The sequence below is a fragment of the Pituophis catenifer genome, unplaced genomic scaffold (assembly GCF_029215685.1).
Source record: "Pituophis catenifer annectens isolate HBS135680 unplaced genomic scaffold, rPitCat1.0.hap2 SCAF_1, whole genome shotgun sequence".
Classification (NCBI taxonomy): Eukaryota; Metazoa; Chordata; class Lepidosauria; order Squamata; family Colubridae; genus Pituophis; species Pituophis catenifer.
The window spans coordinates 204,772,462-204,786,840 of record NW_027256881.1 but is presented as its reverse complement, the minus strand read 5'-3'; the positions used below and the strand labels follow the sequence as shown (position 1 = coordinate 204,786,840).

General features: G+C 37.7%; 1 protein-coding gene across 1 annotated transcript in view; it reads right to left on the bottom strand.

The window, feature by feature from the left end:
• CCDC148 (coiled-coil domain containing 148) overlaps nt 1-14,379 on the bottom strand; it is a 99,370-nt gene that overhangs the window by 25,700 nt on the left and 59,291 nt on the right. The window contains exon 7 of the mRNA XM_070956986.1: nt 3,100-3,240. Within this exon, the coding sequence (XP_070813087.1) occupies nt 3,100-3,240 (141 nt within the window). The remainder of the gene's footprint in view (nt 1-3,099; nt 3,241-14,379) is intronic.

Genomic DNA, 14,379 nt, shown 5'->3' with positions numbered 1-14,379 from the left:
GGTGTCAAGCAATCTTGTATGTCTGTTCCCTTACTTCTAGGTTTACTCTTTTGCTTTCATGAAGGGGAGAAGATGACCGATTCCTATGGAGATAATATTATTTGGAAAATTACAGAGGCATCCATTCTACTTAAAGGGCAACTAAATGATAATTCCTGCCAGGAGTGAATACAAATCCCCCAAATAATCAATGGCAACTCAGTCTTAGGGCACGTGTACTTTTCATTGTGGCAGAACTAGACACAAGTGTTAAAATTCAAACTAATCAAATTCAGTCTGGCCATGTGGGCTATAAGTTGGTGAAGCGATTTATTTTGTATGACAACTGCTTTCATAGTATCAAAACCTATACTGATCAAGGCAGAATGCGAAGCCAATAAAACAGTTAGAAAATTTATGCCATGCTGCAGCATTATAATGCTGATCATAATAATATGTATTAATGTTTTGTGCATAATCTTAAATGTGGCACCCCAGAACCTAGCAGTAGTACAGACCAGTGGTAGGTTGCCCTTGGTTCGGACCGGTTTGCAAGAATCGGTAGTAAAACTGGCGGGAGGCCCTGCCCACCGCCCTGGATGTTGTCATCAGTGATTTGCACACATGCGCAGAAGCAAGGGGCGTGCGTGAGCAAAGCGTGAGTGTGTGCGATCCCGTTGCAAACCGGTAGTAAAGGTAAGTAGAACCCACTCTTGGTACAGACATAAGCATAAAGTCCCTCTATAAGGTATTTGCTGAACCTGTCAAACTTCTAAAATTATTCAGAAGAGATGCTTTGGAATGACTAGGAGTGAGACTGCAGCACCTTTTAAAAATAGTCATGTCTTTTTTCAGATTTCTCTGAAAAGACTGGAAAAAAAATCTGTGATTGCTTTAGGACATCAACTGCAGCTGGGCCTTTATGCAACTCATTAAATCAATTACATTATTCTCCAGGTTTGTACAAAAGTCTGAAAAAGAAGACATGGGTGCTTTAAAGAGATGCTATATTTACACACTTCTCAAGGGACACTTTTCTGAATTATTTTCAAAGCATGAAAGCATGTAAACTTAAATGTTTACTACAACTGTTTCCAGTTACAAATGTACTGAAAGCAATGTGAGCAATCTGGAAGATCTTAAGCAAATGGCTTTTCTTTGCCTGCTATAAAACTAATATATAATTAGCTATAATATCTTGGAATATCTGAAACTGTAAATAAGAGTTAACAGTCTTTTTCTAATGTAGGGACCAACAAACATAGAAAAATAATTGCAATCTTAAAGGATTACCAAAATATGATCACCTCATTGCCAAGATGAGAGGAATTTGGCATTTTTGTGAGATTGCAGCTTTTAATTAATAATCTTTAAAATGTATAATTTATGAGAGGTCCAAAGAAAACACTTGACACTTTGCAGGTGGTTGCACTACCACCAAGATTCCCAAAGTGCATTCTGGACAAAGTTAAATCTAGTTCGCTTCATAGATACATGAACAAAATAAGAATGAAAAAACTTGCTAATCTGAGCAAGCTGGAAAAGCAGTAAGAACGCTGCATGTACAGGACTCAACTAATTATTTACAAAATTTATATTATACTATATCATATATAATGTACCATCATTATATTATATTATTATACTGCCATATCTGTAAAAAAACAACCTCATTTGCCATCAAAAAATATCTAAGATAAATTTGGAGAAATCTAAACTGTTCATGAAGCAATATAAAAAACTAAGGGAAAAAAACAAATCAGCCAAAAAGTGCCAATGTGCATTAAAAATTGCTTCCACATATCCTGGGATTCAAGCCAGGAAAGCAAAAAATATTCTTTTAAACCCGAATATATGTACTACCTCTATAAAGGTAGTTTTAGAAATGATAATAAAATTGCTGTCATGAAATTTTCTTATTGCCATTCTTTTCTCCTCTTCTGAAAAATCTGGTTTTAATGTTTCACAAGAATAAATGCTGGATTTTTCAGAATGGAGTACCATTATTTTTGTCTCCAAATAGATGTATGATTGGTTTTTCCTTCACCAGTGAATTCATTTGTGAAAGAAGAAATCCTTTGCATCCACTAATCATATTTATTTCAGTGAGTCTTGAAAAAAGTGATAAAGGCACTCCTTCTAAAAAAAGGGATTATTTACAGTCAACCTTCACCCTCTAAAAACAAAAAAAAGGAATAAGTCACATAAAATAAAGCTCTACACTTTACCTGATTTTATTATTTTTATAACTTATCGGGCAATAAAAACACTGAACTGTATTATGAGAGCCCGGGAATCCCATTCTGAAAGGCTGCTTTTAAACAAGGCATCTGACCCTTAAAATGTAGAAGAGGATATTTAGTAAATAATAATAATAATTTCACTTAATAGCTCCCATTGTGGTAATGGCATTCTGAGGAGCCATATAATACATGCTGCAATTTCAACGATCCTCCTTTTCATATTTTTTTCTCTCGGAGGCTGCTGATCTCTTGCCTTCTGGATTCTGATTCTCAAAGGATCAGAAAAAAGAAGCCTAATAATGCAAACAGACTTCCTGAGACCCACTTCAGGCATTTGCCCCTATCTCTGCTACTGGGCATCAGGCCCACTGTCCTCCGAAGCGGTCTCTGCGATGCTTCATTTGCTTTGTGCAGGCATTACCCCGGGAAAGCTTATTTGGTGCATTGCAGCATACCTTTGCTGCTGCATTGCAAACCACTCTGGTCTTTGCCACGGTTGCTCTTGACAGCAAAAATCTGCCTCTCGCTGGCTTCTCTGCTCTCTCTCTCTCTGTGAGAGTACAGTAGGCATATGCCTGCAAGCATGCTCCTCATAATAGGGTCTTTTTTTTTTTTGATGGGGTGGGGGGGAAAGTGGGGTGAGGAAACTTAACATGGCTGTGAAGAAGTCAAGAGTTTTCAAACCTGCAAAATATACTGGCCTGGCTGATATCCACTAAGCACTCATTAATCTCTGTAATAATCCTTAAGACTGCTTACAAGGGTATAATGTATCCAGATCAATTAACGTTTTAAATATATTAAAGCATTTAAAGCGCGCAGGCGCGCGCGCACACACATATACACACACAAACACGCAGACAGACAGATTGCATACTTTTTCTTTATCCTCAGCTCTTTGAAGCCATTCTTTCTCTTTCCGAAACTTCTCCTTTTCATCTTCTTCTTCTTTTCTTCGGGCGGCAATTGCAGCTTCCAGCCGGGCAGCCTCCTCTTGCTGAGCACGCCACAACAGCACCTTCAGACAAATTGAGACAATCGCCCTGTTCAGTCAGCAACCCCAAAACTTCTCATGTTTTAGAAGTTTGCCCCAACCCACTAATGGGAATACAGCCCAATTCACTTTGGGCAAACGTTGTTTCCATGTTTGACGTTTCCCTACCACTCCGGACAGCCACCTCTTGCCCCTTTTTACACACCCTGTATAAACATATAACAAAAAATGGTGGGTTTAGACAGTTGCAGCTATCATCTTCACCTTTTTAACCACACACTCCTGGGCATACCTCCATCTCTTGCTAACCTGCTTTCTCATGTTAGCAGGTGTGTTCTGGAATCAGGGAGTGAAGAAAGCAATTGAGTATAATATCCTCGCAGGATCACCCTAGGTCTGAAGGTCATGCCAACTACCTGGCTAAAGCAAGAAGGCACCTCTTTAAGGCAGCAACAGTACAAGTAGTCTTCACCTTACAACCACAATGGAGCCCCAAATTTCCATTGATAAGCAAGGCAGTGGTTAAGTGAGCTGTGTCCCAAAGGTTGATGAGTTTTATAGTCATGTTCAATCTGAAATTGACAGAACATGCAAGCAAGATGTGCTGTTTGTTGCTGGAGACTGGGATGCCAAAGTTGGAAATATTAAGGGGGAAACCGTAATTTGACTATATGGCCTAGAAAAGTGAAATAAAGCAGGACAACTTCTCAACTGCTACTAATCCAATGATTTTTTTCATTGATAACAATGTCGTCAGATCTCTCAACCCACCATAGTAAAACCAACACAATCTATGCAAAGGATAACCCTACCAAATATCAGAAACAACTCAGAAACAACTATCAGACTATTGCAACCTGTTCTGTAGAAAAGAATATATGTCACTCAGAGCTGAACTGTGGAATCCTTGGTTATTACATGGCTTCACCATAGCACACTAACTAAAGTCCTGCAAAACATCTTAACCGAATCAAAAGATCCAACAGCTGAAGAAGAAAAAACAGGAGTCATCTACAACATATAGACTGTAGAGACTGTAAGGACTATAACAGCCACTACGTAGGATAGACAAGCAGAAGATTAGCAGAGCACATCCATGAACACCAACTAACAGTCAGAAGACATGATAAAATTCCTTAATGTCACAACACATGGACAGACTCAATCATAGCTTCAACTGGTGAACTGTGAGCATCCTAGACTAAATTGAAAATTGCTACAGAATTCCTGGAAGTTTGACACCCAAACACAACAGCCATCAATGTACACATAGAGATAAATCACATTTACACACTATTCAAAAGAGAAAATGAAAAAGCTAAGAAACAAACAGAACACATTTTTTCAAGCATTCTACACCAAGATAAGCAGGAATTAAGAGCAGACAATCAACCAAGCAGAAAATAATACCTTAATAAAGGTTCTACAAGGAAACAAACAATTAAACAGATAAACAATCAAGGAGAAAACAATAGCCTAATCAAGGAACTACTAAGGAGAAAATCAACCTCCATCAACACTGGCAGTGAATAAACTCCATACCCATTAGCACTGATGATGTTATCTAGTCAGGTAATGAAACAAGGAAGCAAAGAACCAAGTTCATAGAGCAGCAAGGAATTCACAATTCGCTCCTATTCTCTTCTATTGGTATAAAGAAGTATTGAAGAGAAATCAAATTGCTTGGCACATTGTGGGCCGCCCTGAGTCTCCGGAGAAGGGCGGCATATAAATCAAATAAAAAATTTTAAAAAATGTTTTTTAAAAAAATCTACAACAGTATTTCAATGAAATAAGAATTAAGACTATCAGAAGTGAAAGGAATCTAAAGTTGGTTTATTTGATCAAAATTAAAATATCACACACACACACACACACACACACACACATACACACACACACACACACAAAGTTCTGTCAACCAACAGATTTCTTGTTGACCCCAGTATTGAAAGGTTGATTTGTTATGAGTTTGTTTATAAATAAGGTATAGGATATGGAATGAAGAGATATCTGTTTGTAACCTTATAGGAGGTGAGCAGTTAGTAAATTTATCTACATTTATTGTTATGACAGTTAGAACTCACTTCTTAATATATATATTTTCTTTTTATCATATTCTTTTTCTTTCTAGAAGTTTAATTTTTATCAGTGTTTACTATTGTAATCAAAATCCTTAATAAAAGAATGATATACCAGGACAGTGAGTACTTGATGTGAGAGAAAAGCTCATTCACAAGTCGATTGAGAAGTGAAAAGAGTTTTTCACGTGGAAATGGACCATGATTGGCTACAAAAACTGAAGACCAGAAAAAAAAGGGGGGGAGATATTTAAAGAGCTAAGAAATAATTAAGATAGAAAAAATATAGTGCTACAAAACATAGGAACATAGTTGTAGAAATGTATATATTAAATAAGATATCAATAGTTGTGAACTTATATAAACAGCAGAATAAAATAAGTAGGAAAATAGAAATGAGCATAGAATTTGTGTCTGTCTTCTGCTCCATATTAAGAAAAACCTGAACAAAATTATTTATAATAGCTAAGATATGGCCAAGGGCTGACTTTGAAACAGACCATGAAGTTCACTTGTACAAGTTCCAAGTCAAGCTAAGGTGAAGAAGAAAATCACTCAATTTACATGGCATAATCTTGAACATATAGCCATTATTTTCAGAGAACATCCTGAATTACTTTGAAGATCTGAACTTCATTGATAAGAAAGCGGAGGAATTGTTCAATTATGTTCCATCAAGTCAGTGTTGATTCTTAGTAACCCACATAAATAGATTTTCTCCATGAAGAGGAACTGTAGACAAAAGTTGTTAAGAATTAATATTTCCAAAGAAAAAGAAAAAGAAGCAAACTGATGTCGGAAGGAAACATGGAAACTGCCAAGAAGAGAAGAGAAGCCAAAGCCATGAAAGACAAAGATATCAGAAAGGAACTAAGAGAGCTACCGGATTAGAAAACAGCAGTAGTACAATGACATCTAAGAAGATACTGTAAATGATAAGAGAGAAAGAAAAATAAGGAAAGTCTTCCAAAAAAATCTCTGAACTCAGAAGGTGATCCAGCCTTGAGCTGGTACTCAAGTCACAATGGACAGATAATAACTGATTAAAGGAAGATCAAAGTAAGAGGGAAGGAACTTACTAAAGGTATGTAAAATAGAGATGTCAACATCCATGATACCTAAAAAAATATTTCCTACTTACATGAATTTGTAGTATTAGAAGAGTATATTAAATCAGCACTCTGATCATTACCAAATTAGAAGACTACTGGAATATCTAAAAAAATATGGCAAGCAATAGAAGAAGAATTTACAAGGTTTCTGAATAAACAATGTCATCAAATGTGGGAGAACAACACAATCTGATGAACAGATTGGAATAGGTCAGTCTACATGCCAATACCAAAGAAAGAAGACTTAATAGAGTCTGCAACTATCATACAATACCCTTAATTTGACATGCTAATAAAATAAGACTTAGTACTATTAAAAAATATTAATCTAATCGACTTCCAATATAAATTAAAATTGTAGAGAGATCCCAAATGTTCAAGCTAGTTTTAGAATAGACCAAGGAACACTGACATACCCTGGATAATTAAGAAAGCCAAAGAATACCAAAAAGAAGTAAACATGTACCCCACTGATTATAGAAAGTAATAAACGGTATCAACCATATCAAGCTGTGGAATGTCCCTAGGAAAATGGAATCCCAACACATCTCATTGTATTCATACAAAACCTATACATGTCAAGAAACCACAATTCAACTGGAACATGCTAAAACAGACTGGCTGCAGGTCAGCAAAAAAAATGAGACAAGACTATATATACCCTGCTTATTTATTCAGCCTACATGCTGAATATATATTGCGGGAAGCAGAATTATTAGAAAGATGAGCATGATTTTAAGACTGAAGGAAGAATATGCTGATGACACTACTCTAATAGCTGAAAATGGAAAACATCTGGAAGTTCTAGCCATAAAAGTCAAATAATGAAAAATGGGACTAAGACCAAACTAATGACAACAGATGGAGCAGCAACCAGTCTTAGAATTGACTAGGATGATACTGAAGTAGTGAATAGCTTCTGCACTTTAGAATCAGCTATCATCATAGAAACTAGCAGTAAAAATATGTCACAGACCAGTGCCCACTAATGTACCAATGATGGCCTTGGAAAAGATATTCAGAAGCCGAGATATGTCTATACCTACAGAGGTCAGATTCATATGGGCAATATGGCACTCTATGGAAGTGCCATATTGGAAAGAGAATTGATGATTTTCATCTTTAGTATTGGAGAAGACTCCTGAGAATACCATGGATAGGGGCGGGGGGGATATCAAACAAACAAACTGCTTATAGAACAAATAATTTAGAGTTCTCATTCAAAGGACAAATTATCAGGCTTAAATGATAATATTTTAGGCATATTATCTGAAGTCCTGGCTCTTTTGAGAAATCTATAACATCGGGAAAGGTAGAAGGAGAGAGAAAAACAGAATGATATACTCATGATAGACTCAATTATATAAGGAAAGGGTGCACCTTTGGCAGATCTGAATGACCAGGTTGGGGATAAACTGCAAATATAATCTTTCCTGGATGCAAATGAAGGCAATTTTGTATGCAGAATACAAACCAAACTGACTTGGTTTGACCTAACTCTCGTATAGCCTTCACATATGGTTGATGTACATATAAAATGACATTGTAACAAATGCCATACAAGAGGTTCAGATACAGTCCATGTCATTAGATCACCCACTTTTCCTGCTTCTGGCAGGTCCATCAGAAAAAAATAATGCATTATGTGCTGCTTAGGACATTAGATTGTGCCTTCTGAGAAGACAGGTGGGCTAGAAATCAATCAATCATCAATCAATAAATCAATCAAAAATAATAACAATATCCACAGTTACCATCACTCACGGAGCAAACATATCTGATAAAAAATGGAAACATTCAAACCCTGTCAATTTAAAGAATTTGACAATTATAATTAGAAGATAAGGGCATGAACACAATGGCTCCCTCACTCCACCCACAGCTTTTCTGTCATTTTTACACTTCACCTGAAAGACCTGATTCTGCTCAACTGCTCATAATTAATAGAGCTTATCTTAATTAGGGTTCACAGTCATCTGGACCTCTGTATCCAATGCAGCTACATTTCCAATTCAGGGCTTCCAAAGTCAATATCCACCACGAAATCTCAAACCCCCACACAAGGACTAATGTGTCTGGCATTGACAAATTGTTCTCCTCTGTGCTAAGCAAATCCCAAGACTAAAAATCTGAGTCTCTTCAGAAAACATAACTTGCCTACTTAACCGATAAAACTATATTTAATTAAAAAAAATGCAGTTGCTTAATCTTCTGAGTTAGTAGACTGCATGTTAGCCAATACTGCAGGGCTTACGAAGAGATACCATTTGAAAATCTGAACAGGCGAGTACTCCCTCTGTAACATTGGTTATGTTTATTTACAATTTGTAACCCAGAATAAAACATGTGAAAATTGTGCTGAAGGTCATTGTGTGAATTTTTACCTCAAAATGCCTCCCCGTTACTTTGAAAGAATCCAAAGTCGCCAGAAAGCTTCCACTGGGATCCAGCCAAGTGGCACCTTGTCTGGAAATTCCTTTCAGGTTTAGAACCAAAATGGTGCATCATGAGATGGTTCCAGAGCATTTTCAAGGTTTACACTATGTCAGCGTTCCAGAAAAAAACCCAACTCCAAGTAAAGACTCTGAAGCAAGCATTTTTCAAAGTTCTATTTACTAGAATAGGTAAACTGGCACATCTGGGAAAACCCCAATCTGAGAGGTCCAGGTTTTCCCTCAGTAAATCAAAACCCCCAAAACCATCCCCTCGTTCCTCAGTCAATCACATGCTCCAATCAACCGCCGTCCCATCTTGAGACCTCACTCCAACCACTCATTCTTCAGATGCACGATCGCCCTGACCTTGACCAACAAGGAAGAATGCTATTATGTCTACAGATACCTCCTCTACTAAATCCCCCCTCCTACTTTCCCACACATGAGAAGGTGGCAGCATGGAAGTTTCTGGCCTAATATGGCTTCCAAAGCTGACACACTAAGTGTTTAAAAATATGGTCATGGAGCTGAGGCCTCCATCAACCTGAATGGAAAATTTGAAACAAGTAAAGCTTATGCTTAGAAACGACACACATGGGTTAAAACTGCCAAGCAAGAGCACATCCAGATTTTGGCACTGCTGTTGCTATTATCTTTTGGCGGTTAAAATTACATAAAAATAGCAATTTGATATAGTAGGCTACTTAAAAAAAACATTCACTATTCTTTATCATTTTTGGTTATAAAACTAAGGATTATTCCTTTCATTTTATTACCTACTGCATGCAAGTAGTTTTCCAGCGAAATATATAACTGGCTATCTAGCTTCCAGACAGAAACAAAACTCAGAGGAGGAAAATGGAAAAACACTATATAGCAAAGCTTATTTTAATTAGGATGCAGGCATAATGGAAAGTACAACCTAGATAACTAAATTGCTACTAGGAATGAATCCTTAAATTTCTAAGTATCCCCTCTCCTTTTTCTCACTCATTCACACATGCACAGATAATGACCTCTGTAATGCACATTTATAGTTAAGCCGAATGACCAACAAAAATACTACTCAAAGTTCAATGTCAACTTAAACAAAAATCAAAAACATAAATTACATTAAAAAGGCCCAATCTCACAACTCGACTATTAAGCCAGTAAAATCAAGGCTGGACAACTTTGGCTAGCCAAATGCTGTGTGGTTGTACTCCCCAAAATGAGTTGAATTAATGAATGTTTAAAATTAATTATCCGTAGATTTAATGAATTTTTAAACAATTAGTATGTTTACTCTTTGGGCCAGTTACATTAAGATAATAAAGAGGTTACACCTAAGGCTCTGAGGGAATGTGCAGGTTATGTTCATCTGAGTTATGCAGACATTACTGTTTAGCTACAGTATAACTAGTAATATATTCTGTGGTATTCAGAGATTCTGGATTCAGTGATTCAGGTAGTCAGAAACAATTAAAGAGGACTCAACTCAACCTGTGGACTGCATAGAGAAATTCTTACGTACGCAACCTGTCTCTTGTAATAATCTGAGGTCTTTCAAGGGCATTCCAGTAATCTCTTTGATCCTACCTATCCACTTTATCTGTTGTCTTTCCCTTCTTCTATTTCCCTCAACCTTGGCAAGCATAATAATTTTTTCTCTCATGCTACATTACATGCACACGAGAGTTTCTCAAGAGAGCAGTTGGCCTGCATTTGGTACAGGTCTGATTGATAAGTCTGATTTTTGCAGTTCGTATTAGTAACTATCTTCAAATCCACAATTTGAAAGCATATATCTTCTTTCTCTCCTGTTTTTGTAGTGTCTAGCTGACGTATACTACACTGAAAAAAAATCATTGATCTTTGCTGTCATTAAAATACGTGTGACAAGTCTGCAGTCACCAAGGTTTTGGTGGTGGTTGATTGTGTGCTTATACATTCTAGAGGAGATGCCGAGGAGAGTAACACAAACCAACTCTTGTGTTCTAATGCTATACTTTGCTTTCCTGATAACACATTGGGAATAGAAGGCAGTTACGATTTTCATTGGAGAAGAAAAAGCAGATACGGAATTGGCAAAAAGGGGGAAACACAGGGTTGAAATTCAAATTTTTTCCCTACTGGTTCTAGGGGTGTGGCTTGGTGGGCGTGGCAGGGGAAGGATATTGCAAAATCCCCATTCCCACCCCACTCTGGGGCCAGCCAGAGATGGTATTTGTCGGTTCTCCGAACTACTCAAAATTTCCGCTACCAGTTCTACAGAACCTGTTAGAACCTGCTGGATTTCACCTTATAAATACATCAGAAGGATTCTGAGGGAAAGATCCTGAACAATGGAAGATTTAGCTGGCAGCTTAAAGTGCTATAAAGGATTTCAGGTAGTCCTTGCTTAACAATCATTCATTTAGTGACTGTTCGAAGTTATAATGGCACTGAAAAAAATAACTTACAACTTGTCTTCGCACTCATGATTGTTGCAGCATCCCTGAGGCTGTGTGATTGCAATTCATGCACTCAGCAAGTGTGCATTTACAGTATCCTATGGTCGTGTGATCACCACTAGCCACCTTCCAACAAATAAAGCCAATTTGGAAACCAGGAAGAGGGTATGAGTCATTGTCATATGATGTTTCACTTAATGCCTAAATCCTCTCCCTTTTAAGTGCAAATTTTAAATTTTAATGTGTTTTAAAATATGGGTATTTTAAATTATGGGTATTAATTCAGCCAAATTTATTTAATTCATTTTATTCGATTTTAAATTTTTATATGTATGTGTTTTATTTCGTGGCTGTTCACCGCCCTGAGTCCTTCGGGAGTAGGGCGGTATAGAAATTCAATAAAATAAAAATAAATAAAATAAATGACTGTGGGTGATTTGCTTAAATACCACAACCAGGACTGCTGTGGCTGTCATCTCTAAGTGGGCTTGTTACGTGATGAGTTGCTAGTCCTGGTTAGGGTCATTAAGTAAAGACCACCTGTAGACAGTGCCAGAGGCTAAAGATGGACTGTTGGTCAGTTGGTTTCTATCCAGAGCAAAATTGGCTAGTATACCTGAAAAGGGCAGTTTACATTGTCAGTGGATTGTTTTTATTTTTGATAACTTTGCTTTGTTGATTTATGTTTTGAATCCTCTTTGTCAGCTGACTTGTTGCCAAGACAATTGTTGATTAAACAATAGATAAAGAAAAAGAGTTAATGGTTTCCCCTGTTCAGTCTTGTCTGACTCTAGGGGGTTGTGTTGATCTCTGTTTCTTAGCCGAGGGAACCAGCACTGTCCAATGTTTCTGTGGTCATGTGGCCAGCATGACTATATACCAAGGGGCATAGAACACTGTTACCTTCCACCGAAGTGGTACCTACCGTATTTTTCGGAGTATAAGACATACCGGAGTATAAGACACACCTAACTTTTTTGGTGAGGAAAAGAAGAAAAAGAAATCTCCCTCTGCCTCTGAGCAATTTTGCCTCCTTGCAGCAAACAGCAAACAGCCTGCTTTACTTTCATTTTCATTTACAGCATAGCTTGATTAGCATAAGGAAAAAAAAATCTGCTCCAGCAATTTACCTCTTTGCAGCAAGCAGTGGAGCCCTGCAAACAGCTGAGAGCAAATCAGCTGAGTCGGGAGGCCGATCCAATCAACTTGTGCTAATTAGCCTGTGCTGAAGCTGAAATGAGCTGTTTTTTCTTGCTATTTGCTTGCAAGGAGGTAACTGCTGCGAGGCAGAGACCAAAGGGTGGGGGCCAGTGGGTGGGCGGGGCTACATTCAGTGTATAAGACGCACCTAAATTTTCACCCCCTTTTGGGGGGAAAAAGGTGCGTCTTATACTCCAAAAAATACAGTATTTATCTACTTGCATTTACATGTTTTTGATCTGCTAGATTGGCATGGGCTGGGCAAGAACAAGAGCTCACCCTGCCAACCTTCTGGTCGACAAGCCCAGCAACTAAATAAGCAAACAAACAAGGGATGTTGGGTGAGACTGGGAGAAGACCAACCAAAATGTTCAAGGGTGAAATCTGGGGGTGAAGAGTACTGAAAAAGAAAAACACATCAGGCACTCTTCTAGAAGCCATGGACAATAAGACAGATTGAAGAACAGACGTTGAAGGTTTCCCTCTCTGACATCACCAATAGATCAAATTAAACAATCTCCTGGATTATTGCATGTAGTCAATCCAAATTTTCTTGTGATTCCAGGTGCTGTGTAGTTTCTTGATATTGTATTTAACATCTCTTGAAATTGGCTATAGATTTTTTCCTCTGTTGCATTGAAAACTGGAGCATAGAAATGTATTACACAGATGTTGCTGCATATCCACTAATTCTAATGCTGTTATTCATTGGGATGTAGCTAAGTACATGCTTAGTGATATCCCTTTTCAATATCAATACAATTCTATTTCTTTAAACTGATTATTGTCCTGTATAATATATCAGATAAACATCTGAGTTAAAATGATCCAGCCTGATCCACCTGCAATTATTTATTCGATACTGGCATTATTTGGTGACCAGACTTCCTTGCAGCTTTGGTCTGGCTACATCAAAATCAGATGTACTTGCCTAGGCTTCACATTCTTTCTCTATATCTAGTGCCTTCCTGCCTGGCAGTTTCATCATCTGACACCCAAACTCATCTCCATACGATGTCCTTCCTTCTGAGTTTGATTCTAGAATTTTTTTTTAAAAGTAGGTTGGCATCACTCATCAACATTGGGGATTATTTTTAGTTTTCCCCTTCTATTTTCAACTTTATTGGCAAGGCTGATCCTATCAGGAGCTACTTTGTTGTTACTCTTTGTGGCTACCAGTGCTAATAGGTTTTTTTTTTAGGGTTCAGAAACAATGAACCATTGTTCATTGTTCATCTCAAGCCAAGATGAAATGTCAAAAAGAATTGTGAATAAATATGAATAGAGTTACAGATAAAAAGATATACCAATCTACATCCTTTCAGTTTACCAAGACTCTCAGATAGTTCCTCTGGAATCATCTGAAAGTTGTGCAGCACCCTTCTAGAACTTCAGGTCTACATTGAGATTCCAAGGGTCTGGGGATTTTATCACCTGTTCATATTTTTAGGGGTCAGGGAGTATAAATGATAACATGTGGAGATGGCTTGCTAGCATATCTTATCAGTGGCTTGGTTATAGTTCACACTGTTCCAGTGATATTTTAAAAAGGGATAATCTCTAGTAGGACAAGCAGATGTTCTTATGACATCCTGTCAACGGCTTGGGAACTCAGACAGGTGGCCCTTTCCAAAGAATATTTTTATTAAAAACACTGTTTCTAGTATGCAGCTACTGCTCCCCCTTACCAAGCTTTAGAGAACTCATGGTCACTTCTTCATCGCAATCTGGGAGTCCTCCTGGATATGCAGCTGTCCTTGGAGGAACACCTGACGGCTGTAACCAGGGGGACCTTTTGTCAGGTTCGCCTGATCCGCCAGTTGCGGCCCTTTCTTGATCGGGATTCCCTGTGCACAGTCACTCACGCCCTCGTCACCTCTCGCCTTGACTATTGCAACGCTCT